The following is a 25,553-nucleotide window of genomic DNA, read 5'->3' on the forward strand; positions in this document are numbered from 1 at the left end:
TTTAAATTCCGCTGACCTCTTTGCTTATAATACATCCTGTTTACGACTTACTTATGCACAATATACTTTAATCGTATTGTGGCATGATTCCTGGCCTTTTATCTCCCTGAAAACTTAGAGTTACCTGTGGTTAATGTTTATATACATCTATGTATGTATGTATGTATGTATGTATGTTTGGGGTGGAGAGGGCTCCCGTAAGCCGTGGTGAAGGCAACCTTTCTAGGAGAAGCAAATCTCTGATTTAAAAAACCATAAAGCGGGAGACCAGTACCTGCATTAAGCTGGTCTGCAGTTTAATTTGTTGCTGGCTATCTTGCTCTTGCTTGTTGCTGGATCTCAACATTTTGAACCAAGAGAGAGACTTAGCTGTCGTACAAAGCTAAGACTCTGTAACATCATCTTTGTATAGATACTCCCTCAGGCATTTGGGCTCATGGATTTTAAATGTCTGAAGGAGTGGCACTCGTCTGACAAGACATTGCAATCATCATGTATGTATGTATGTATGTATGCACAAGCACGCTCGCACGCACACATGCAGTGGTGGTGTGTGTGTGTGTGTGTGTGTGTGTGTGTGTGTGTGTGTGTGTGTGTGTGTGAAAAAGAAAAGAAAAAAGTGATGAAACAAGAAAACTATGACGTGGTCCCTAATTTGATAGGGACATTTGGGTCGACAATTGCATCTTTGCATATTGTCAAGAGCTACACCAACAATTAATATAAATTGTTTATAAGCGTTGTGCTTCAGCGGAGGGAGAAACTGGAGGATACATATGGAACATGCATGCATATAAAAATGTGAATAAATGAAACATTAAGAGAATAGAAAGGGTCACCAGGTAGCAAGTGACACCTAAAACAGAAGCAGAGTTTTATTGATGAAAAATAGAGAGAAACGAAATTTTATAACAAAATATTTTTATACGAGAGATAAGAATAAAAAAATTACTTTCCAGTCATTTATACAAACCTGTGTTTGGTGACGAAAGCTGAGTTAATTACAAGGCTTAGAAATGTGTAGATCAACGTGTAGTGTGAATATGCTTGTGTAAGTAATATACATATGTGAGTATTTGGCAGTGTGGCATTGTGTATGTGTGTTGGTTTACCTTGTTCTTGTTAGTGCATGTGAGTGGGTAGTAATTCTTTTTTGTTTGTCTGACTCTTGCTAGTGTGTAGAAATATGTACATGAGATGAAGAAGCGTTGTACAGCAGTCATTAAGTCCTTTTCCTCTTCCTCGTTGAGGGGGAGTTGAGCAGAAGTTCTTGGGTTCTTCCATGCAGGTGCAGTTGGTGAAAATTGATTTTTTTGACCAGGTCTTAAAGGCGTTTGGTGACGAAATTTGAGTTAATCACAACGCTTAGAAATGTGTAGGTCAACATGTTCATAGTGTGAATATACTTGTGTATGTGTATTGGTTGACCTTGTTCTTGCTAGTGTGTAGAGATGAAGAAGTCTTGTACGTCAGTCATTGAACCCTTCCTCGGACCCAAAGGCATGAGGTGGGTGGGGATAGAAGAGGTGTTTGGGTTCCTCCGTGCAGGTGTGGCCGGTGAAAACTGATTTTGTTGACCAGGTCTTATAAGAATTTTATAGTTTGCATTGACTTATTAAATTCACATATATGTGTTACTTTTTGGAGGGTTTGTAGAGTTTTTCATTGGTTGTAAATATTTTGAGTTCACACGTTTCTTGTTTTAGAAAGTGAAGAGAAAAGCGAATTCCAACAAAGCAGAGAAGGAAAGAATGTAGCAAGTATAGTCTTTTGCTTTTTAGTGTTGGTAACATTCACTTCACTCTTAAGTCGCCATAGTATCTATTTATCAAATTCTTTGATTGTATTTGTTTATTCAATACTTTAATTGTATTCTTTTTCCATACTTTAATTGTATTTTTCATTCAATACATTAACTGTGTTCGTTTATTCAATACTTTAATTGTATTTTCTTATTCACTATTTTAATTGTATTTTTTATTCAGTACTTTAATTGTATTTTTTATTCAGTACTTTAATTGCATTTTCATTTAATATTTTAATTGCTTTATCTAATACTTAAATTGTATTTTCTTATTCAATACTTTAATTGTACTTTTTCATTCAATATTTTACTTGTATTCTTTTTCCATTCTTTAATTATATTTCTTCATTCAATACTTGAATTTTATTTCTTCATACTTTTATTTTGAATCTTTATTTCAATACATTAGTTGTATTTCTCCTACATAATATTTATGAGAGAATTCATTATTTCTTGTATTTGGTTTCAGAGAGAAAATCGTAAACTTGAAAATGAAAAGAAAACAAGCACAGTCCACTCACCACGAGGAATTTCTGCAATCACTTTAATGGGTGAAACATTTTTCTTTTCTTTTTTTTTTTCCTTGGCAGGAGGGGGTGGCATAGAACTGTTTGCTGCTTTATTTCTTTTATTCGGTGCACAAGAAGTGCAATGGAATTTGCAGGTAAGTTGTATAGAAGCGTCGTTCAAGGAGTTTAGTATGAGTTGTCCGGAAGAGATGCTGATGATATATCTTCGGGTGAAACAGCAGATGACTTACCTGTTTAGTTAAAGACTTGGAGGAATAGTATGGAAAGTAAAGGTCTGAGTGAATGTTAACAAGACCAATGTGATGATCAGTTCTAGGAAAGAAGCTTTGTGGAATCTGCGCTTAGATTTAAGCACAGATAAAGAGTGGGGTAAATTGTTGATAGCGGTTGTAGCTAGTCTAGTGCTTTTATGAAAGTTTGGCAGGGGGTGGACCATAAATTGGAGATCAGACGAGCATGTTCTGTTACCTTTGGTTATACCACTGGAACACAGTATGGAGTAAGTTCTATTATGATTGCAAGAGTTAGGAATGGCTAGAGTAAGTTCAGGAAATTTCTGCCCTTATGAACCAACAGAGTGTCACTACTATCTACTAAGAGAAAAGTTTATCAGGTATGTATATACAGTGTGATGATAAAACCTGATCACTGAAGGTTGAGGACATGTGTTGCATGGAGAACAATATGGGAATGATATGTCTTATGTATAATGTGAGTGTTAAAGGCAGACTCAGATCTGATATGTTCAAAGAAAATCTAGATCAGAGTTTTCTAAACTTTTTCAGTCTGGCGCCCCCCTGACTTCTAGAGTAGACTACTAGCGTCCCCTACCTCCATAAATACATGCAAGCTTTTTGTGAAGTGAAAACAACAATATTATAAACAAAATATGTTTTTAAAAACAATGATATAGTGCACAAGCTCAACTTCGTCAGTGTATTGATATGCAAATTAAATATAATTTACATATGAGCAGATAGCTCATATTTATAAACTGATACCAACTAGAACAGGTGGTTGTTGAATGCTTGCTTAGCGTTATACACGACATATCAACGGCGTCGACGATAGGATTTTCTCTGGTCTTTGAAGACCCGGAATACGTAAATACTTGGGTTCGTTGCTTCGCTGCTAATGCGAGGAGCAAAAAGTTGAAAGACAACAAAAAACAAGGAGGGGAGAATGAAATCACCGACTTGTTCATGGCTAACGTTGGTTGTGAAGCAATCATGAAGGTTGCTACAATGGTTTACCCTCGAGAATTAGAAGAAATGAATTTCGAAGAAAAAAGTCTGGTTATCAAGGGAAACATGAGGTCAAAGAAAAGACTGGTGATTGCAGAAAGGACCAAGTTTATGGCAATGAAGCAGGAAATGGATGAGCTGATAGTAAAATATTTACACTGGTTAAGAAGTGCAAGTAAATACTGTGAATTTGAAAAACTAAGAACAGAAGAACAAACAACAGAAGAAGACTTAATTCAAATAAGATTAATTGAAGGTATGCATGATTCGGCACATAGATATAAGCTAATGGAACAGTTACAACTTACAAACATGCCCTTGAATATGTGTCTAGAATTTATACAACAGCAGGAATTAATACATACCTACAATCAAAATAAAAAAAACTTCTACGAAGAAATAATGGCTGACACGTATACGGTAGAAACGAAAAGAAAAAATTGTACGTACTGTGGAAAAATTTATGAAAGGAAAAAAGAATGACGCCCAGCGTTTGGAAAAATATGTTCAAAGTGTTTAAAAAAGAATCACTTCAAAAAAGTATGTAAAACGAAAAATGTGGAAAGAATAGAGGATGAAAATAGACAAATTTTTAATGTAAAGAAGGATAATATACAAAATACTGGATCAAGGAATGGAAATACAAATACAAAAATAAAAATCAACAATTGTGTTGTTGAAATGCAAATATATACTGGCAGTGAAGTAACTATAATACCCAGAAATTTGTCGAAGAAATGGGAAAACCGTTTAAAAAAAAAAGTTACGTACATAAGTGTACATAACTTTTTTTTTAACGGTTTTCCCATTTGTTTGGATGGCTCGATTATAGCAAGTATGGGTTACTTTGAAGGTTCAATAGAACTAAAAGAAAAATATGAAGTAGTACCCATTATAGTTACAAATTGAAGAAAAACGCATGAACTATTGGGGAATGATGTATTAAAAATAAATTCAACGAAGTTGATTAATGAGATAGAAATGGAAAAAACAGGAAAATTAAAAAATTATGAAGCTAGCCTGAAATTAAAAGAAAATGTTCCCCCACTCCTGCCACGAAGCGAGAAAAGTACCAGTGCATTTATTACCATTAGTAATAGCTAAGTTGCGAAAGTTAATAAAGGAAGATTTATTAGAACCTGCCCCTTCAGGAGGGAGTAAATGGGCATCACCCATTGTGGTATTAAAAAAAAGACGGTGACTTGAGAATATGTGGAGATTATAAAATAGGGGTGAACCATAAAGTTTGTGCCGACTCGTACCCTATTCCGAATGTGGAAGTAGCTTTACATAAACTTGCCAGAATGAAAGTGTTTTCGAAGATGGACCTAAAATCAGCTTACCACCAAATTCCTATAGATGAAAATTTTAAAGAAGTGAGGACCATAAACACACCTATAAGCCTGTTAAGGTGGAAAAGGCTGCTGTATGGCATTAAAATGGCAAGTGCAATTTTCAAGAAGCCATTGAAAAAGTAATAGGAAATGTTGAAAATGCCATCTGTTATCAAGACGATATATGTGTTGGAGATTTAAATGAATATGATTTAAAGAAAAAAACTTAAAATATACTGAACCGGCTAAGAGACGCTGGCATAACAGTAAATACAAATAAACAGAATAGTGTTGAGGATAAAAGAGAATCGCTGGGGAAATTGTTCAATGGTTGAAAGACCATTTAAAGAAATAAGACAAACTGACTATAAAAAACGGGGCAATATGTCATGGAGACTTGGTAGTTCCCCCAGAAATAGAGAGGAGACAGGTCATAAAAAGTGTACACGATGACGTACATTGTGGAGTGGCAGCTATGCAAAGAATGTTAAAATTAGAAGCATAGTGGCTGGGGTACTTAAGAGACGTAGAGGACCATGTAAAAATATGCACAAAGTGCACAGAACTCAGGAATTTCAAGCAAAAGAAAATACAAATGTGGCCCCGAGAAGCAGAACTGTGGAGCAGAGTACACATGGATCATGTCTATGTCAATGAGATAGGACTATTATTAATATTAGTAGACGTATATTCAGGTTGGCCTGAAGTGGTGAGAGTACGTGATAAAAAAGTACCACCGTAAAACAAATATTAAGAGTAATATTTTCGAGAAATGGGATACCGAAAACATTGGTGACAGATAACTGGGTCCAAAAACAGCCTACAGAAAATGGACTCTGATTTATGAAAGTATGATAGGTTATAAAAAGGAAGGGTTGTAAAGAGATAGTTTCAAATTTGGTATCAAAACCAAAAGCAAAATATGATGAAAGTAAAAATAGATAAACTCCATAATTTATTATACCATACCTGTTCACACTGAAGCACTTATCACAATATTCTGTGGATCTATATTAAAAAACCTTGTTAAACTTTGTGACATATTTCCATTCTATGGAGGTCAGGTGCAAACGAACACCCCATAATTTTATTATACCATATTTCTTCAAACTGAAACATAATTATCAAAGTATGCTTACGCAGATAGATATGAAAAGTCTTTATTAAAGTTTGTGTCTATTTCCATTCTATGGAGGTCAAGCATGAACGCAGACCCCACAATTTTATTATACTATCCCTATTTAAGTTAAAACATACTTATCAAAGTATTATTATGTACATCTATATCAAAAACACTTGTAAACGTCTTTTTTTAATTTTAAAATTTTTTATTTCCATACTTTGTGAGCCAGGCGCGTACGCAGGCCCCACAATTTTAATGAATCATCATTATGCCAGATCAAACATACCCATTCCTGTATCTCGATACATCTTCTATCATTATATATGACCAGTTTTCTATGATAGTCAACCATATAGGAGGCTATTCGTGACCAGACACACACACACAGACGTTCAGCTTTATATTATAGATATATATATATGTGTGTATAGATGTGTGCGTGTATATATATATATATATATATATATATATATATGAACAAATGATTAATAAAACATGTTAAAAGACATCTTGAAAAAGAGTTAAAAACATATTTAATTTTAAAAAAGGAAGCACAAGATAAGTGGATAGTCCTTAATCCGCGGAGTTTCAAAGAAATACTCTCCTTGTCATCAGAGGGCAGGAAATTTTATATATATATATATATATATATATATATATATATATATATATATATGTATACATACATATATTTATTTATATTTTGTGTATATATATATATATATATATATATATATATATAAGAATAAATTTTGTGAAGGCTGCTGCAAAGAAGGTGTGTTCCCTCTATCAAGCTAGAAGACTACTCCCACCTGAGAGTATCCTGTACCTCTACAAGACCACCATTTGCCCATGCATGAAGTATTGTTGCAACATCTAAGCTGGTACATCTACCACTAGCCTCTTCCTCTTGGATAGGGTCCAAAAAAGAGTTTTCAATCTAATAGATCTCACTTTGTTAACTAAGCTCCATCCCTCGTCCCATCACTGCAATGTTGCATCCCTGTGACTGTTTTACAAATATTTTAATGCAATCTGCTCTGATGAGCTCATTGCACTTAGGCCCCCTCAACATACATATCCCGACAAACCCACTTAGCAACAAAAACCACACTCGTTTACTGTTGAGGTCCCTTAATGCCAGAAAGCTTTCTACTCTAATAGTTTCTTCCCTTGAACATCTAGACTTTGGAATTCTCTTCCTGCTACCTGCTTTCCTGACTGTACTGACATGCAGAAGTTTAAAATGTAATTTCAACCAACATCTTGTTAATCTTTCCTAGGCATGGTCCCAAATAGTAGCCCCTTATGTCTAAGTGGTGATATGTCTTGTTAGGGGTGAACGTGAGTAAATATATATATATATATATATATATGATGATTGCAACGTCTTGTCAGACGAGTGCCACTTCCTCAGACACTGAAAGTCCATGAGCCTGAAAATGACTTATTTAGTCCTGCCAGTGAATTCACATGCTCAAGCAGACATGACACTGAAGACGGTCATTGGCATACATACATATATATACATGCACGCGTACGTACACATATATACATACATATATACACACATACATATCTATAAACAAACACACATGCATACATACATACACAATACATAATACACATATGATGATTGCAACGTCTTGTCAGACGAGTGCCACTCCCTCAGACATTTAAAATCCATGAGCCCAAATGCCTGAGGGAGTATCTATACAAATATGATGTTACAGAGTCTTAGCTTTGTACAACAGCTAAGTCTCTCTCTCGGTTCAAAATGTTGAGATCCAGCAACAAGCAAGAGCAAGATAGCCAGCAACAAATTAAACTGCAGACCAGCTTAATGTGGGTAATGGTCTTCCGCTTTATGGTTTTTTAAATCAGAGATTTGCTTCTCCTAGAAAGGTTGCCTTCACCACGGCTTAAGCATAATACACATACATACACACATTCAAACATACACATATACATATATATGCATACACATATATGCACACACATATACAAATACAAACACACATATACATACATATACACTACTCAATTGCATCGTTACATTCTTACAAAATATATATATCTATATTTATCTCTATCGATATATATATATATATATATATATATATATATATATATATATATATATATATATATATATATATATATATATATATATACAATTCTCCTAGTTCCCAATATCAATTTTTCTAAGTTGGTCATTTATTACTTTTCAAAACGTATCCATTACAATACTGTTCTGTATTGCAACTAACAAGTCTGCAAAATTATGTTATTGCTGCATATTTAGTCATGTACTCTTCAGATGTTCATATAACCGACACACTGCCGTTTCTGTACTGTATATACAAACCGAGTACCTTTCAAGTAAATGATTACTCCCCCCTCTCTCTCTCTCTCTCTCTCTCTCTCTATGTATATATATATATATATATATATATATATATATATATATATATATATATATATATATATATATATATATATATATATATATATATATATATATTAGTGGCCTCGCAAGGCCACAGGGAGGACAACTGAAGCAGCAAATCTGAACTATATATACAAATAGTGGCAAATTTTGGAATATTTTATTTGTTTGAAAATATAGTTGTTATTTTTTAACCAATTGTCATAAAATTTTAACAATATATAATCTTAAAAAAGCCTGCAAATTTTAAATTTTAACCATTATAATCTTCAAAAAGCCTGCAAACTTTCATGTAGTTTCATTTCATAGAACCAAAGATATGAGCATTTCAATATTCAATTTGCTATAGATATATTCATATATATATATATATTTTTATTGATATAGACAAATTTACATGGTCGCGACACTCGACATGCTAATGTTTTGGACAGGTGATTGGTCAAGACCACAAGTCTTCATTTGGCCGGACTTCTTCAGTGGAAGACAAACTTTATTGTGTCGCCTGACGAGTACTTGTGGTCTTGACCAACCACCTGTCTGAAACATTAGCATGTCCAGTGTTACGACCATGTAAATTTATCTATATTAATAAAAATATATCTTGCCCTTTTTTTTATTGAACTCTCTTAATAACCTATTTAAATTCACGAGTTTTCTCTCTCAACTGAAGTTGCTGAGATATGGAAGAAGTGATAGGGATCAACTTACTAGTTACTGCAATAAGCTTCATAAAACTCATCTTTATCATCTCATTTCCACTCAACCCTCATTGTGATGTGTAAACAAAATATAGCTGTAAAAATTTTCTCATCAACACGCAATTTCATCAGTCATCATAGCATTTCACTCCATTTTTAGATCCATCGTCGAACAGTGTCCGAGGTATCCCTCAGGTTCATATCGGAGCATGCCTCGCTTAGAGGACAATCTGTGAAGATGTGTGCAATAGTCTGCTCGTCGGTGTTGTAGGGACACAGAGTGTCCTGTACATAACCCCACTTGTGCAGGTTGTTTCGTGTTTTGCCAACCTTCAGTTGAGCCTGGTTGAGTGTTACCCACTCTTTCCGGAGGCAGTTCCGAGCTTGTTGGGAGGTTTTCTTTTGGTGCCGGAAGAGCCTCGTCATTAGTGTCTTTGACTGATTCATTTATCTAGGAAAAACTTTCATGAGCATGAGTTGCTCTCTTACACAATCAATTTCAACCACTTTATCTACCCATTCCTCTGCAATAAAAATACCAACTTCATTCGTTCCCTTTTCATTTCTTATTCAATTTATGGCTTACATTATTTCCTACAATCATTCTAACATTTACTTCTTCAAGGAGTTTCTCTCAAGAAACTCAGCACTCTCATCAGACCTTGCAGCATTTAAACCGGAAATTTAACCTATTTTATTCGGAAGTAATTTCTTTATTTAAAGTAAGATTTTCATAGGCTCTTTAAGGCGCCTACTAAGTGTGGTGATAGAGATTAATGCTTTTATCAGGATACTATCTTTAGATAATTGCCTATCAAGTTTAAAGAGCGCTTGACCTGCCCTTTTAAATGTGTTTTCTAGTTTGTTTATTTTTTTAGTAGAATCATTCACTTATAACCATATTTACATAACTTATTATGTTTCCATTTCTTTCCTTTGTTTTTTTTTTTTTGTATTTCATAACATTTTAGCCCATAAATTTTTTCTTTGATGTTTTTAATAAAAAGGAAAAATGACATTCTTGAATAAAAATAAAAATTAACTCTCATCATAATGCTCAATACTTATTAAAAAAAATCAAACGGTTTGCTAAACCAAAATTCGGATCGATCAGTGTTTATTGAAGAACTGCAAAAACGGACCAGTCAATGTAATTTTTAAACTAGGAGACATCCTTGAATGGCCGTTTGTGAACTTATTTTTCAATCACTTTTCAATGTTTACTGACAGATGGAACAGTTAATAGTTTATTAAAGGAAAGCAGAACTGAACCAATCAGTGTGATTCTTAAAATTGGGAAATATTCTTATTTAATGGCCACTTAATAACGGATACTTAATAATAAAAAAAAAGGCTTTAAGAGAGATAACGCTGAATTAGTTTAGAATCGGAAATTTTCTTGGCTTTGTAAAATATGCATGACATTTATGAAGAACATTTATTTCCTCCCCCCCCCCAAAATGAAGTTCTTATTTTTCACATTATAATAGGGTTTTATAATTGAATGTTTGCATTAAAAATGATAAAACAGTTCAATGTTTACTGCATACATGAGACTGTTCAACGTTTATTAAAAATAATCGGACGGTCCAACATTTACTAAAAATGATCTAACGGATCAACGTTTACTAAAAATAATCAGATGGCTCAACGTTTACTCAAAATGATCTAACGGTTCAAACTCAGTGAAGGTATAGCGCACGTGATATGATGCAGTTGCATCCTTGGAGGTAGACGTCACTTTGTCCTTCTTGAATGTCCAGTTACTCCAGCTGAGTAATTTAGGTATGATTTATATATTTTTGTATTTTCCCTGTGGGAATGAAAATTTGTAGATATAAGCTCATATATGTATCATTAGGCTACTCTGTAATATTTAATAGGGAATTAATATGTTTTGGTATTTTTTTAAATCATAAGTTTGATTGGATTATTATTTTCTTTACAATTTATTACTCTTGCAGTCTTGTAACTATAAGCTTACCTAATGTAATATCTTAATTTTTCCGTAGTTTTATAATTTTCTTTATTGTATTATTTTATATTAATATCAACAAGATACAAGTGATTCAAACTGTTTCAACAGATACTGTAGATGTATCCTGAACCAGCAGGATAACTTTATTTTACAAAAGAATAACAGTATAAACATTTTTGTATTGGGGTGTTTATACACTCCATGGGACTAACCATGTTTTGGAAACCAAGGTGAATAATGCAGAGTTAAGTAAAATATTACTTAGTGAATTCATCTATAATATAAATCTCACCTGTCTGTTTAAATGTATGTATGTATGTATGTATGTATGTATGTATGCCTAAAACTTTTGACAGAGGCGACAGATTTTCATGTGGTCGGTATCGTTTTGAAGCTCCACCTTTCGGACAACAAATATTGAAAAATTGGCCCAAAACATTCATTTCTTCATCCTCAACTGGGCACTTTTCTACAGGGAGGGATCGCGTTTTTCGCCGATATTTTCGAAGGTCTTAATTTAAACATTAGTCACTTCCGGTTTGACGATGGGCGCAAAAGCAACGACGTCACGTTTTTTTTTTGTTTTTTCTTTAACGTTTATTTTCCTTCTTCGCGGTATGGGTTTAAGCCATCCTGTCTACTACCACTTTTTTTTTTTTGCTCAGCACACATCTCCAAACACCCGGGCAATGCCGGACACCCAGGCTAGTCTATATATACAGAAGGCAAAATTTGTGTGTGTGTGTGTACGTGTGTGTGTGTGTGTGTGTGTGTGTGTGTGTGTGTGTGTGTGTGTGTGTGTGTGTGTGTGTGTGTGTGTTTGTATGTCTCGCAAAAACTTTCGACACAGGCAACGGATTTTCACCAGATTGGTATCATTTTGAAGCTCTGCCCTTCAGACGACAAATATCGAAAAATTGGCTAAAAACATTAATTCCTTAACCCTCAACAGGACACTTTTCTACAGAGAAGGGTAGCAGAAAATCGTTTCTTCATGGCAAGCTAGCCAAATACGCATGTGCAAAAGACGCGATTCCTTGATTAAATATTATAAAAAGCAACCTAATTTCACTCGCGCGGTCATGGCACAATGGTCAAAGTGGCACCGTTGTTATATTTAGATTGCAGGTTCGATCCGAGGTATCAGATAAATTTTTTTTCGATTTTTAAGGTTTTAATATTGAAACAGACTTATTTATGCTATTTTTTCGTTTTTTTCTTTTTTCTCATCATCTTCGCTGTTTTTTTTTTGTTTTTGTTTTTCCGATTCTTGTAAGAAGCTTAACATCGTTTTTTTTTTAATATTTAAACAGGGTTATTACTTCGCTTATTCTTTAGTTTCCATTTTGTTTTGATTTACTCCTCCCCAACACACACGCCTCCAAAAACCCGGGCAACGGCGGGCACCCCCGCTAGTCTATTATATAAATCTCACCTGTCTGTTTAAATGTATGTATGCATGTATGTATGTATGTATGTATGTATGCCTAAAACTTTCGACAGAAGCAATGGATTTTCACGACATCGGTATCATTTTGAAGTTCGATCATTCGGACGACAAATATCGAAAAATTGACCAAAAACATTAATTCCTTCATCCTCAACTGGGTACTTTTCTACAGGGAGGGGTCGCTTTTTTCAACGATATTTTCGATCGTCTAGCCTTAATTTAAACCTACGTCACCCGGTTTGGCGATGGGCGTAACAGCAAAGATGTCACGTTTGTCTCACCTTTTCCTCTTTCGCAGTACGGGTTCGAGCCTACCTGCTTACTACCACTATTTTTTTTTTTTTTTTGCTCAACACACACCTACAAACACCCGGGCAACGCCGGGCACCCAGGCTAGTTTATATATAAATCTTAAAACGTACGACGCCTAGCACACCAATTGAGATTTCTTCCCCGACTTAAATTTCATAAAAAGCTGTCTCTCAGGTTAGATAGCCAATCGCAGGAAAAAAAAATTGAATTGAATTTGTTAAATAATAATACAAAAACTAAATTGTTTTCTGTAAAATTTGTTTACAGATTTTTTTTTTCTTTTCACCATAACAAGTAAATATTTGCTAAAATTAGAAGCAAGAAGCCTTTACAAATATGAAACCAAAAATAGTAGACATTCTGGATGTTCAGCCTAATGGAAGATGTCGTTATAAGTCATGCATAAAAGAAAAAGCTAACTATATATAACCATTAAAAATAACTCTTCTAAGTGAGAAATTTTCAACGAACATGAAAATATTTATGACAGGAACCTAAAAACAAACGTTAATATAAAAATGCGATAATGTTTAAATTTCACTACTTAACATTGTGACCAAATGTGACATCAACACTTTGACGAAAATTAAACACTGGTTTTATTTTTTTTAATTATTTATTTGAACCAAAAGAACTGAAAAAAAAACAACCCTACTATTTGTTATATTCTGTCAGAGTAGTGTCCATATTGGGCGATTGTTTCCATATTACATCAATCACTTGCTTTCCATGACCTCAGATTACTCTGATCAGGGGGCTGGAGTGGGTTCTCAGCCTTGCCCAAGAGTTTTCCACAGACTGGCGGAGGGAATTTTCCTTTGACAGTAGTGCTGTCCTGCCACCTTATGGGCACTGCTCGGACAGAATGACACTGAAATCTACTGTCTGTACAACTGCAAAGAAAGATATGGCAATACTTCAAATAATTGCGAGAAACAGCATGAATGGGGTTCTGAATGATGAGCAACAATGAATTCATGAATGCTGCGAGGGAGAAAGATAGAGAGGCATAGCAGGATTCCACTTTGATGGATGAGTTTATTATATTAAAAACACTGATTTTATTTTCACAAAAATAATTAAAAAAAATAAACATTTTGTGATATATTATATTTTACTGGAAAAACCAGAAAACAAATTAGTATTTGACAGTCTAAGTAAGTTCAGGTACTTTTTTCAAGTTATCACCAGCGTCAAAGGGCTGACGTCATATTCAACGACGTCATAAGCAGCAAAGTTTCAACATTACCGAAAATGCTAAGATTATATACATGAAACCGGAAATAACTACCAATAGATTGAATAAAAAAATGTAGAAAAGTTATTTGGTTCACACCCCCATTCAATCAGTTTTTTAAAACTAGAGAATAAAATTTTGGAGCTAATCAGCTTGTACTATCCTTAAATAGAACTTTACATAAAGTATTCAATAAAAATACATTGTAATCAAGCTGAAATTATAGTAACAACTTATAAAAACACAATTACCAACTAATTAAAAGAAACAATATAAATAAGAATAATTACACAAATATAATGGAAAACGATTATAAAACTGTTAAAAAGCTGAAGATTTCCCCTTACAAGTTTCTTTAATCTAATTGGTATACCTTGCAATTATATCTATGGCAGAAATTTGGCATCAATTGAAATGAATGGCTCTCGTCTTCAGGAGGCCTCAAGTTTTGACAAGCTTCTGGGCTTGACCATTACTCCTGATCTTAAATGGAACACGTACATCAAATCTGTTGCCAAGGCCGCTGGAAAAATGGTGGGATCTTTCTATCGATCCGGTAAATATCTTACTGCTGATGCTATTCTCTATCTATATAAGAGCCAGGTACGTCCAAAGATGGAATACTGTTGCCACATCTGGGCAGGAGCTGCTAGAAAGGACTTGTCCTGCCTTGATAGAGTTCAAAATAGACTTCGTAGCCTCGTAGGAGATGTCCTTTTCTCTTCGCTGCAACCTCTATCTCACAGAAGAGATGTTGCGAGTTTGTCTCTGATGTATCGTTATTTTCATGGAAAGTGTTCAACTGAGCTTCAATCTATGGTCCCCCCTCGCCAAACTTTCACAAGAAACACTCGTCTAGCTGTAAACACTATCAATAATTTCCCCCACTCTTTATCTGTGCCTAAACCTAAACGTAGATTCCATGAACAAAGCTTCTTTCTTAGAACTGCACGCCTGTGGAATTGTCTTCCGTTTTCCTGCTTTCCGGCTGACTGCAATATGGTTGTCTTCAAGTCTAAAGTAAATAAGTTCTTGATGAGCCGTTCCATATAAGTTATCAAATTTACCAAATTTTCATTACTAATGATTACTATATTGTCCAATTGCTACTGTACACTCTTTAACCCTTATCCTTGAGTGGCCTCTTGGCCTTGATAATGTGGTGATGCCTATGTAAAAAAAAAAAAAAAAGAAAACACTATGAAAAATATATTTTATATGGGAGGTACAGCAAGTACATTTAAAATCAAATTTTATATTGAAAAAATCCTTTTAACAATGAAAAATATAAAAACAATATCTCATCATATTCCCCACCTCTACTTGTAAATAAGGATACATCAATAGTTAAATGGAAAATAATTAAAAAATTTAAAACGTAAAAAATGGAAAATAATTAAAAAATTTAAAACGTAAATATATTAATAGACCGTGTCACCTGTGTCTTACGGTTCTATACTATGATCCATTGCATTCTGTTGTTGTCAAAAATGATCTTTCTTTGAGTTCACACACTTCTTTGAAAACCAACTTGATGAAAAGAGCGAATCTGAACAAAGCAAAGAAAGAAAAGGGGTAGCAAATAAAACCATTTGCTTTTTAGTATTCTTTGAAATCGTTTGGTGTTTTAGTTGGCACACGGACGGCAACAAAATTTACATTAAGTTTTAACTTATATTAATAATACAAAAACAACCTCTCATTATCTAAATATTTTCTGACTCGAAGACAAAGAAAAAAAAACACCAATAGTTAAACGGAAAATAATTTTTTAAACTTTTAAAACATGTAAATATATTAATACAATGTGTTAACTATGTTTTACGGTTTTATGCTATGGTCCATTGCACTCTGCTATTATAAACAAACAAAAAAAAACAAAAAAAAAAAACGGTCTTTTGCAAAGCTGTAATGATCTTTCTGCTGATCATCCGTTTATTGATGGTCACCACAGGAACTACAAATATCTATAAAGAATAAACTTAATCCCGAAAATAATCAGAATCAATTCTTGAGAACACGGATATTCATAAAAACAAAATTAAATTAAGTTTTAAGTCAAAATGGTTGTTTTTTTCATTTTTTTTTCATTATGAATGTGGTTAAATACAATGACCCCACAACTCAATCTTCACTCTTCAATCCTGCAGTCCAATGCACTTCTGACAGCAATTGCTTCTGCCAAACAAAAAAGACACCCTCTCTCCCAAATACAGGCTTTTTATAGGACAAAACCGTCCAAAGTTATTTGCATACTCTTCCCATGATCTCTAGTCTATAAATAGACGCAATGGCCATTCTCTTCTTCTTCTTTCTTCTTTCACTCTCTGAAGCGGGCGTTGCCAGTGGTAAAAGGTTTGCACGATTTTTTTTTTTTTTTTTTTTACTACACGCCCCCATGATCATTAAAGATCATTCACATCTCATAATCCCGTGTCCAGATCGGCGCATTGCGTTCTCTTTGCGGTCTCTGCATCGGCACCGGTTCATCTTCACACTCCCTGGCTCAGTACCACCATCCTCATCACCTAAATGGACCACACGCCTTAAATCTAAAACATGTCGTGGCATTCCATTGACACTTAAGTTGTTTGGGGATTGCACTCCTGTTATCGCTCCTCTTCCCCACTGCGTTGTGCATCGGGCATTAGGCGGTTTCACCCAAACTTCTTCTCCTATTTGGATTCTGGCTGGTCCTTGATCATTAATTTCCGGTGACATGTCTCTAGGATGCCTCCATTCGTAATTAAAGATTGCTCTATGTGGTACTGTGTCATCTCTTTGCCCGACCTTAGGGGACATGTTGTACCAAAATGTGGCCTCTTCAGGCGATATTCTTCCTCTCTCAGCTATTGCTTTCACGGTCCAATGATGTCGCTCCACAATGCCATTTCCTCCAGGTCTGTAGGCTGCCCTGTAATAACTTTTAATCTTCCATTTTTTTAGCATCGTCTGAAAGATCTCTGAGCGAAAAACAGTGCCGTTGTCCATTATCACCTCCCTTACTAGACCTCGTTCAAGCATCACCTTTTCTAATTCAGTTGCAACTGCAGATGCGGCTTCCACTCGCAGTTCCTTCCATATCGCCAGTCTACTTGGCCCACAATCAATTATTGATAAGTACGCTCCCCCTCGGTAGTGTGCTATGTCAATAGCTAGTCTCGTCCAGTTCGTTAAAACTCCAATTTCCCCAGGATTATGTATATTTGGGGCAGGATCGATCGATTGACACCGAACACAGTTCTTTACTATCATTTGAATTTCTTCCCGTTTTACATTCGGATCCACTTGCCTCACCAAATATAATGTTCTCTCCACTCCCATGTGATGCATGTCATGCAACTCTTTAATTTCTCCAATTCCAAGACAGCATATCGGCGCCTCCTCTTTCTCAATTAACCACTGTTTTTTTTATCTGTGTTAGCGCATCTGCCTTGTTTCTTTCAGAAGGCACAAACACTGCTTTTATTTGCAGTTTCAATTCAGACATCAACTCTCTAAGCATCCCTAATCTCCGCTTTATTATCACTTCTCCGGCACCCTTTGTTTGTATTCTGCCACTCTCCTCCACAGTAGAGTTCACCCAACTGAGTACAGTGGCTGAATCAGTTCTTATTTCAATATTTGTCAGTCTCCATTTGATAGCTAAATTGACACCCTTTAGAACAGCATCTAATTCAGCTATGTTAATGTGATTAAAGTCATCACTTTTCCTCAGCCAAGTTGCATCTTCCGCCACCACACCGCCAATCTCGACAACCACGCCAGTTGCAACATTGCTTGCATCACACCACACGACTCCTGTGCTCACTTCAGGTATGTGCCACGCGCCATTAACAGGGTCTTCTTTTTTCACCTCAGCTAAAACCTCCTGCATCACTTTCATGGTTCTGCAATCAACCTTTTCTTCCCAATCCATTCCATTTGCTCTTCTTTTCACATAACTCCATGCTAATTGCAGCCATCCAGCAATTGGATAGTGCCCCAATAATTTACCACAGATCGAAAATAGCTCCCACCTACTAATTTCTCCTCCTATCTCTGGGATCTCGTTGCCTCTCCTGAACATTAGTGCACCCATCTTATTTTTCATAAGCTTAAGGCCCAGTGCCGTTCCTCCGTCCAGGGATTCCGGAGATTTTGTTGCTAACCCAAACCCCTTCAAATGTTCCACAACTTCCTGTGTCGATATTTTCGTTACGTCTACCATTATATCATCAATGTATGAATCAGTGGCCTCTTTCGTCCTACTTCCTTTCTTTAATACTGTTTTTAAAATGGCTGCCATAATCTTTGGTGCGACATTAAGTCCGAATCCTAATTGTGTTAGGCAATAGGTTTTTCCTTTATAACAGACCAGCTGGTACTGCCATAGTTCCTTTGCCACATGTAGTTGCAGGTAGGCAGACTTAAGGTCCACTATTGCGGTCCCTCCTACCAACTGTCTCCACTTTCTTATCTTTTCATCACATACATCTATTATGTCGCTCCCTGTATGACACGCCACAAAACGGTTCAACTCACGAAAGTCGAACACTGGCCTAACTTTCCCTTTTGTGGCCTGAAATACTGCCATCAATGGCAACACGCGTTTTCTTTCTCCTTTCCATGGTAATAGAATACCATCCGATATCCATCTTTCCACCTCTTTCTCGAATTCTAATTTCTTATCGCCTTCCAGAGAGTTTTTATAATATTGGACTTTGTTCTGCAATACTGGAGGCTCTCCCTTCCATGTCCATCTTACTGTCCATTTATCTCCATCGAAGTTTGCTTCAAAGTCTTTATCCTCGATTTTGCAAACATTCAGCTGATGGGCAGCCACGGCACATTGTATATCTCCAAACTTCACTTTGGCTTTCTTTATAGTTACACCTCCCAGCTCATTAATCACGTCCATTCCAATTATGACGTCGATCCCATCAACGATGTAATTCATCAAGATTGCCCTCACCTTTACGTGCATTCCACAGACTTTTATCTCCACTTGTCTGGCTCCTTTATATTCTATATTCCTCCCATCAACTGCTTTCACTGTACCGCTCCTTCCATATCCCTTCAAAAGTTTGGAATTGATTAAAGTAGTGGTGCACCCAGTATCGACAAGTGCAGTCATTACAGAATCATTCACCTCTACTTCTATTATAGGAAGAGGCCAGTATCGCGCCTTCATTTCATTGCTAGGGTAGCTTGCGGCGCAGAAGCTCCCCCTTGCCCGTTTCCCTGAATCTGAGGACAATATCTCGCAATGTGGCCAAATTTTCCACAATTGTAGCATGTTGCCCTGGCCCTAGGGATCTCTGTGCAATCTTTTTTTAGGTGCGGTCCTTGACATCTAAAGCACTGAAGGCTTGATTCTTTCTTTCCCTTATTAGTCTCATTAGTTTGCGCACTTGCGGCCAATGTCCGAGTTTCTACGACCCTTTTGCTGACTAAAAGCCGTGCAGTCGGTATCAGTTTGCTGACATTCATTCTCTCTATGTTCGGTAGCTGCTGTAATGCCACAGATACATCGTCTGGGAATCCAGTTATGAATGCCAGTTTGGCTGTATGTTCCAGCCCTCTTCCCAGATATCCCGCCAGTCCAGCCAATCTTTTGATTTTATTAGCATAAACATCCACCGATTCTCCTGTCCACTTGAATCGTTGCAGTTTTTCGTATGCCTCAAAAGGCCCCTCAGTGAAGGCGGTCACAAGTCTCATCTCTATCAGTTCTGCATCTTCTTGTTCTGCATTATTCATCTCAAGATAGAGAGCGAGTGCATCTCCCTGCAAAAAAAGTGGAATAAAACTGGCAAGGTCTGGCACATGTTGAAGCTTAGCCACCAGTTTTACTTTCTTTATCCATCCGACTACATCACCTTCTCCACTAAAAGGTGGTATCACATCTTTTCCCAATCTCAACATCCCAGATTCCATGATCTGTTCTTAGCCGAAATAGCTTGTGGTTAAATACAATGACCCCACAACTCAATCTTCACTCTTCAATCCTGCAGTCCAATGCACTTCTGACAGCAATTGCTTCTGCCAAACAAAAAAGACACCCTCTCTCCCAAATACAGGCTTTTTATAGGACAAAACCGTCCAAAGTTATTTGCATACTCTTCCCATGATCTCTAGTCTATAAATAGACGCAGTGGCCATTCTCTTCTTCTTCTTTCTTCTTTCACTCTCTGAAGTGGGCGTTGCCAGTGGTAAAAAGTTTGCACAATTTTTTTTTTTTTTTTTTTTTTTTTACTACAGATGCCAACCAAAAGGAAAGTATTCATACGTCAAGGGTGTGAGTTCCGTTATTGAAGCGTTGATTTAATTTGAATAAAATAGAATACACATCGGTTGTGTTTGAAAGCCAAATTGCAACGCAATATTACGAAAATAAACAAATATTTTACTTGTTTGAAATTTATAATTTAAATATATTTTGGAGTCAAACTTCATCAGTATTATAAAAAAAAAAGAAACAAACAAAATACTGAGGATGGAATATATTATTTAATTGGAATTTAATGAGATGAGTATTATTTATTAATTTTATTTATTGCGGACTATTATCCTCATTTGTTTTTTTTGTTTTTTTTTTTCACAACGTTTCGGGGCCCGTGGCGCAATTGATAGAGACGTTGAATCTCTACGGTTCCAGGTGAGAATTGTCTGAAGATAGCGGTTTCAATCCTACCCAAAGTCGGCCAGAGGCTTACTTAGCTAAAACGTGTGAGACGACAACAACTACTGAAGGCAGTAACTGCAGTGAATGCAGTCAGGAGATTCAGAGTTCCTATCCGTTGCGGTTACTGCCTGATGGAGGCCAGAGAAATAGTTGGCCGAAACGTCGTGAAACAACTAAGAAAAAAAAAAAAAGATGAGGATAATTGTCCACAATAAACAAAATACTGAGGATGGAATTTGACTCCGAAATATATTTAAATCATAAATTTAAAACAAGTAAAATATTTGTTTATTTTTGTAATATTGCGTTGTAATTTGGCTTTCAAGCGCACCTGATGCGAATATCAGATAATATTTTAACTTCGACCACGAGAAAGGGAGTTTAGCAACAACATATTTTCTATTGAAGGGATATGCAACACTTCTAGTATACCAAAATGCTTAGGATTTTAGTGGAGATGAGTGGAGTGATTGGTCCCATCATGTGGAAATTCTTCAACCACTTGGATCTATCAGTGATACATCATGCGAACTATCATGAGTTGCTACGTTCTTGCATATCAAATCTTTCATCCAATATTGGCTTCAACAGCAGACGAATTGACAACACCATACAAAAATAAAAGTATTTTATTGTGTCTTGATTTGAAATTCTGATAAGGTGAAATATATCTTCGAAAACTGAAAAAAAAAAAAAAAATTAAATTGCAAAAAGCAAAAAAAAAAAAAACTCAATTGCATTGTATCGCGTTCTATTGGCTTACTATTTTACATAATTCAAATTACCATATCATTTTATGTGTTATTTTGAACTGACATATTTCATTTGTTACATTCATGTTAATAAGCAATGTAAAGGTGATAACATTATTCTATCATATCACTATCATCATGAGTTCACTTGGCTTGCCAAGTATCTCTCTCTCTCTCTCTCTCTCTCTCTCTCTCTCTCTCTCTCTCTCTCTCTCTCTCTCTCTTATACACACACACACACTCTCTTTCTTTCTCTCCCTCACACACACACAGACACACACGCACGATCTCGATTTCTGTCTGTCTGTCTGTCTGTCTGTCTCTCTCTCTCTTTCTCTCTCTTGCCATTATTAGAGGGAATGCTTCGAGCTTGCTCTTAGCCTGCCAAGCTAGCAAGACATCCAATCAAGCTTTCTGATGACTTTACTTGGCTTTCCGAGTTGCTCTCTCTCTGTCTCCCTCACGCACGCACACAACACACCCACCCACCCACCCACTATCTCTCTCCCTCACACACATATACACACACACTCTCTCTCCCTCTCTCTCTCTCTCTCTCTCTCTCTCTCTCTCTCTCACACACACACACACACACACACTCTCTCCCTCTCCCTCTCTCTCTCACACACACACACACATGCACACACACTCTCTCCCTCTCACACACACACACACACACACACACACACACACTTTCTCTCTCTCTCTCTCTCTCTCTCTTTCTCTTTCTCTCTTTTACACCATTATTAATGAGAATGCTTCGAACCTGCTCTCAGCCTGTCAAGCTAGCAGGACATCCAATCAAACTTTCTAATGTTCCGAATATATCCACAAAAGGTTTTTAAACTTTGACAATAAAGTAAACATTCATATCAACATTATTAACGTGTACGAAATTTGAACTTTAATGTTTTAATATTATTTGGATCCTTCAGACTACTATTCTCATCTTGAGTGGTTTTTTTTTTTGTTTTTTTTTTCACAACGTTTAGGCCGATGTAACGTCCAAACTTTTTCAGGTGTATCTTATCGAACTCAAACGGGATTTCTGTCAAACTCAGAAATTTTTCTGTCAAATTCAGAAATATGAACTGAAATTCGAACGGAACTCTTTATTTAATCCACGAGGGCAGCATGCTCTCGTTCCGTCAGTCATGACTGGATAGAAGTCTTAAGTAATTTGCAATTGTATTTTGATTGTCGTCCACACTGAGGATTGAATCTTCAACCCCCAGAAGAGTGTAATTTTGTGACTGAATTTTTGCATGTACTTTATCTACTATGCCAGATTCCTGAGTTTGACAGAAAAATTCCTTAGTTCGACATGATACACATTAACAAGGTCAAAGCTTACATCTACCGAAACGTTGTGAAAAATAACATTCAAGATGAAAGCAGTAGTCCGAAGAATCCAAATAATACAAATCATCATCTCAAAAATTCAGAAACGTTTTATGTCTTCATTCGCTAATTTCGGTTTGCATTTTGTATCATAACCTCTGCTTCTTGTATCTTCCCTCAGAGCATGACCCCAACTATGAACGAGTGGAGACCCTACTGGAATATGCTACTTCTCCTCTGTCTCCGTGGTATACTGACTGCAACTGGAGTGATGAAGCGGCAGAATTAAGGCAAATTGCAATAAAATCACCTCAGAAAATCACCGCCAAATTCATCTGTTCTTATTTCAAAACTCTTCGAATGAGAAATGAAAACGTGAGTAATAAAATTCTAATTTGATTAAATCCGGCATTCACGATGTGATGAACAGGAAGTCTCGAGTGACACGTAGCAAAAAAATAGTTTTATTTATTTATTTTTATTTATTTATTTATTTTTTTTCACTCACGTTTACCCCAAACAAGACATATCGCCACTTGAACGTAAGAGGCTTACTATTTAGGACCATGCATAGGAAAGATTAACAAGATGTTGGTTTATGTTACATTTAAACTTCTGCATATCAGTACAGTCAGGGAAGCAAGTAGCAGAAAGGGAATTCCAAAGTCTAGCTGTTTGAGAGAAGAAAGTATTAGAGTAGAAAGTTTTCTGGCATTTAGGGACCTAAACAGTGAAGGGGTGTGATTTTGTTGCTAAGCAGATTTGTTGGTGAGGGAGTATGCACATCGAGAGGGCACAAATGCAATGAGTTTATCAGAGCACATTCCATTAAAATACTTGTAAAATAGGCAAAGGAATGCAACATTGTGGCGATGGGACAAGGGTTGAAGCTTAGTTGACAAAGAGAGACCTATTAGATTGGAGACTCTTCTTTGGACCCTGTCCAAGAGGGAGAGACTAGCAGTAGATGCAATAATCCAAATGTGGTAACAATACTCCAAGCATGGGCGCATGGTGGCCTTGTAGAGGTAAAGGATACTCTGAAGTGTGACTAGTTTTCTAGCATGATAGTGGGAGCCCACCTTCTTTGAAGCAGTTTTCGCAATATCTTCAATGTATTTGTTTCAGATCATATTCCTGTGAATGTTATGCTGAGGAGTTTCAAGGAATCATTTTTCCTTGGATGGAGATTTGAATGGATTTTTCTAAGTTCTTCCTTTGTTTAAATCTTGTTTCTTAGGAAAAATGTATTTCCCACCACAGGAAGATGTTTCACAAAGCCAGAAGGTGTGCATAGAAAAAACGAGTATGCCAGAGGTAATGCATAATCATGTTGACGCACCAGTTTTTGTTAGATTATACAAGTTATGCTTAGTACCCGACGGGTCATCGTTTGGAAATACCAGGTGCTGTAAAAACGAAAAACGATGACACCTCCATACAGAAACAACCTGCAAACATCATTGAAAATCATCCTCATCCCCAACTTTGGATTGTTTGTGAATTTAATATTCTATAGAAGTTTCTGCTTCCAGAGAAAGACGGCTCAACCAACTCCAAGAAAGGACCGTGTATTTACCTACGCTAAGAATAATGGGTACTTATTATTTAGAAAGCCATTCTTAACATTGAGAGGGGAGCGTGTTGTACTTTCACCCAACATTTAATAAAAGATATCGCAAAACTTAAATTTAATTTGGAAATACTATTTAAATAAAATAGTGCAGTAAGATAATTGCATGAACACTGAATAATGGTATTTTTTTTATTCTTTGTGATTTAAAAATATAATAAAAAATTTTGTCTTTTTTTTTTTTTCAGGTGATTAAAATTGACGCTGATTTGTTAAAACTGAAAAATCTGAGTGAGTTATCACTGAGTGCAAATCGGATCGTGGACGTAATGTCAGTAAATCTTCCGCCATGTTTGAAGGTGACAAGAAAAAAAAAAAACTCTTATCTCTATAAAATTAGACGATTGTGTGCCCCAATTTTGACATATTTTCATGGTGGACATTTTCTCTATCATGGTATCATGTATGATTTTTTTTTTTTATATAGGCATCACCACTTATCAAGGCCAAGAGGCCACTCGAGGATAAGGGTTAAAGAGTGTACAGTAGAAATTGGACAATATAGTAACCGTTAGTAATGGAGATTCGGTAAATTTGTTAACTCATATGGAACGGCTCATCAAAAACTTGTTTACGTTAGACTTGAAGACAACCATATTGTAGTCAGCTGGAAAGCAGGAAAACGGAAGACAATTTCACAGGTGTGCAGTTCTAAGAAAGAAGCTTTGCTCATGGAATCTACGTTTAGGTTTGGGCACAGATAAAGAGTGGGGGAAACTGGTGATAGTGCTTTCTGCTAGACGAGTGTTTCTTGTGAAAGTTTAGCGAGGAGGAACCATAGAATAGAGCTCAGACGAGCACCTGCCATGAAAATAATTATAAAGCAGAGACAAACTCGCAACATCTCTTCTGTGAGAAAGAGGTTGCAGGGAAGAGAGAAGGACATCCCCCACAAGGCTATGAAGTCTATTTTGAACTCTATCAAAGCAGGATAAGTCCTTTCTAGCAGCTCCTGCCCAGATGTGGCAGCAGTACTCCATCCTTGGACGTACCTGGCT

At 36.0% G+C, this 25,553-nt stretch overlaps 1 protein-coding gene across 2 annotated transcripts in view; it reads left to right on the forward strand.

Annotated features, from left to right (window-relative positions):
• The window catches only part of LOC145296813 (leucine-rich repeat-containing protein 43-like), a 107,820-nt gene that overhangs the window by 15,391 nt on the left and 66,876 nt on the right, over nucleotides 1-25,553 (forward strand). For both annotated transcript variants that reach the window (XM_080142900.1, XM_080142909.1), the window contains exons 3-5: nucleotides 2,274-2,355; nucleotides 23,104-23,297; nucleotides 24,744-24,854. In XM_080142900.1, the coding sequence (XP_079999026.1) occupies nucleotides 2,274-2,355; nucleotides 23,104-23,297; nucleotides 24,744-24,854 (387 nt within the window). The remainder of the gene's footprint in view (nucleotides 1-2,273; nucleotides 2,356-23,103; nucleotides 23,298-24,743; nucleotides 24,855-25,553) is intronic.

Source organism: Euprymna scolopes, chromosome 2 (assembly GCF_053919585.1).
Source record: "Euprymna scolopes isolate OS-2025 chromosome 2, ASM5391958v1, whole genome shotgun sequence".
In the NCBI taxonomy this organism is placed as follows: Eukaryota; Metazoa; Mollusca; class Cephalopoda; order Sepiida; family Sepiolidae; genus Euprymna; species Euprymna scolopes.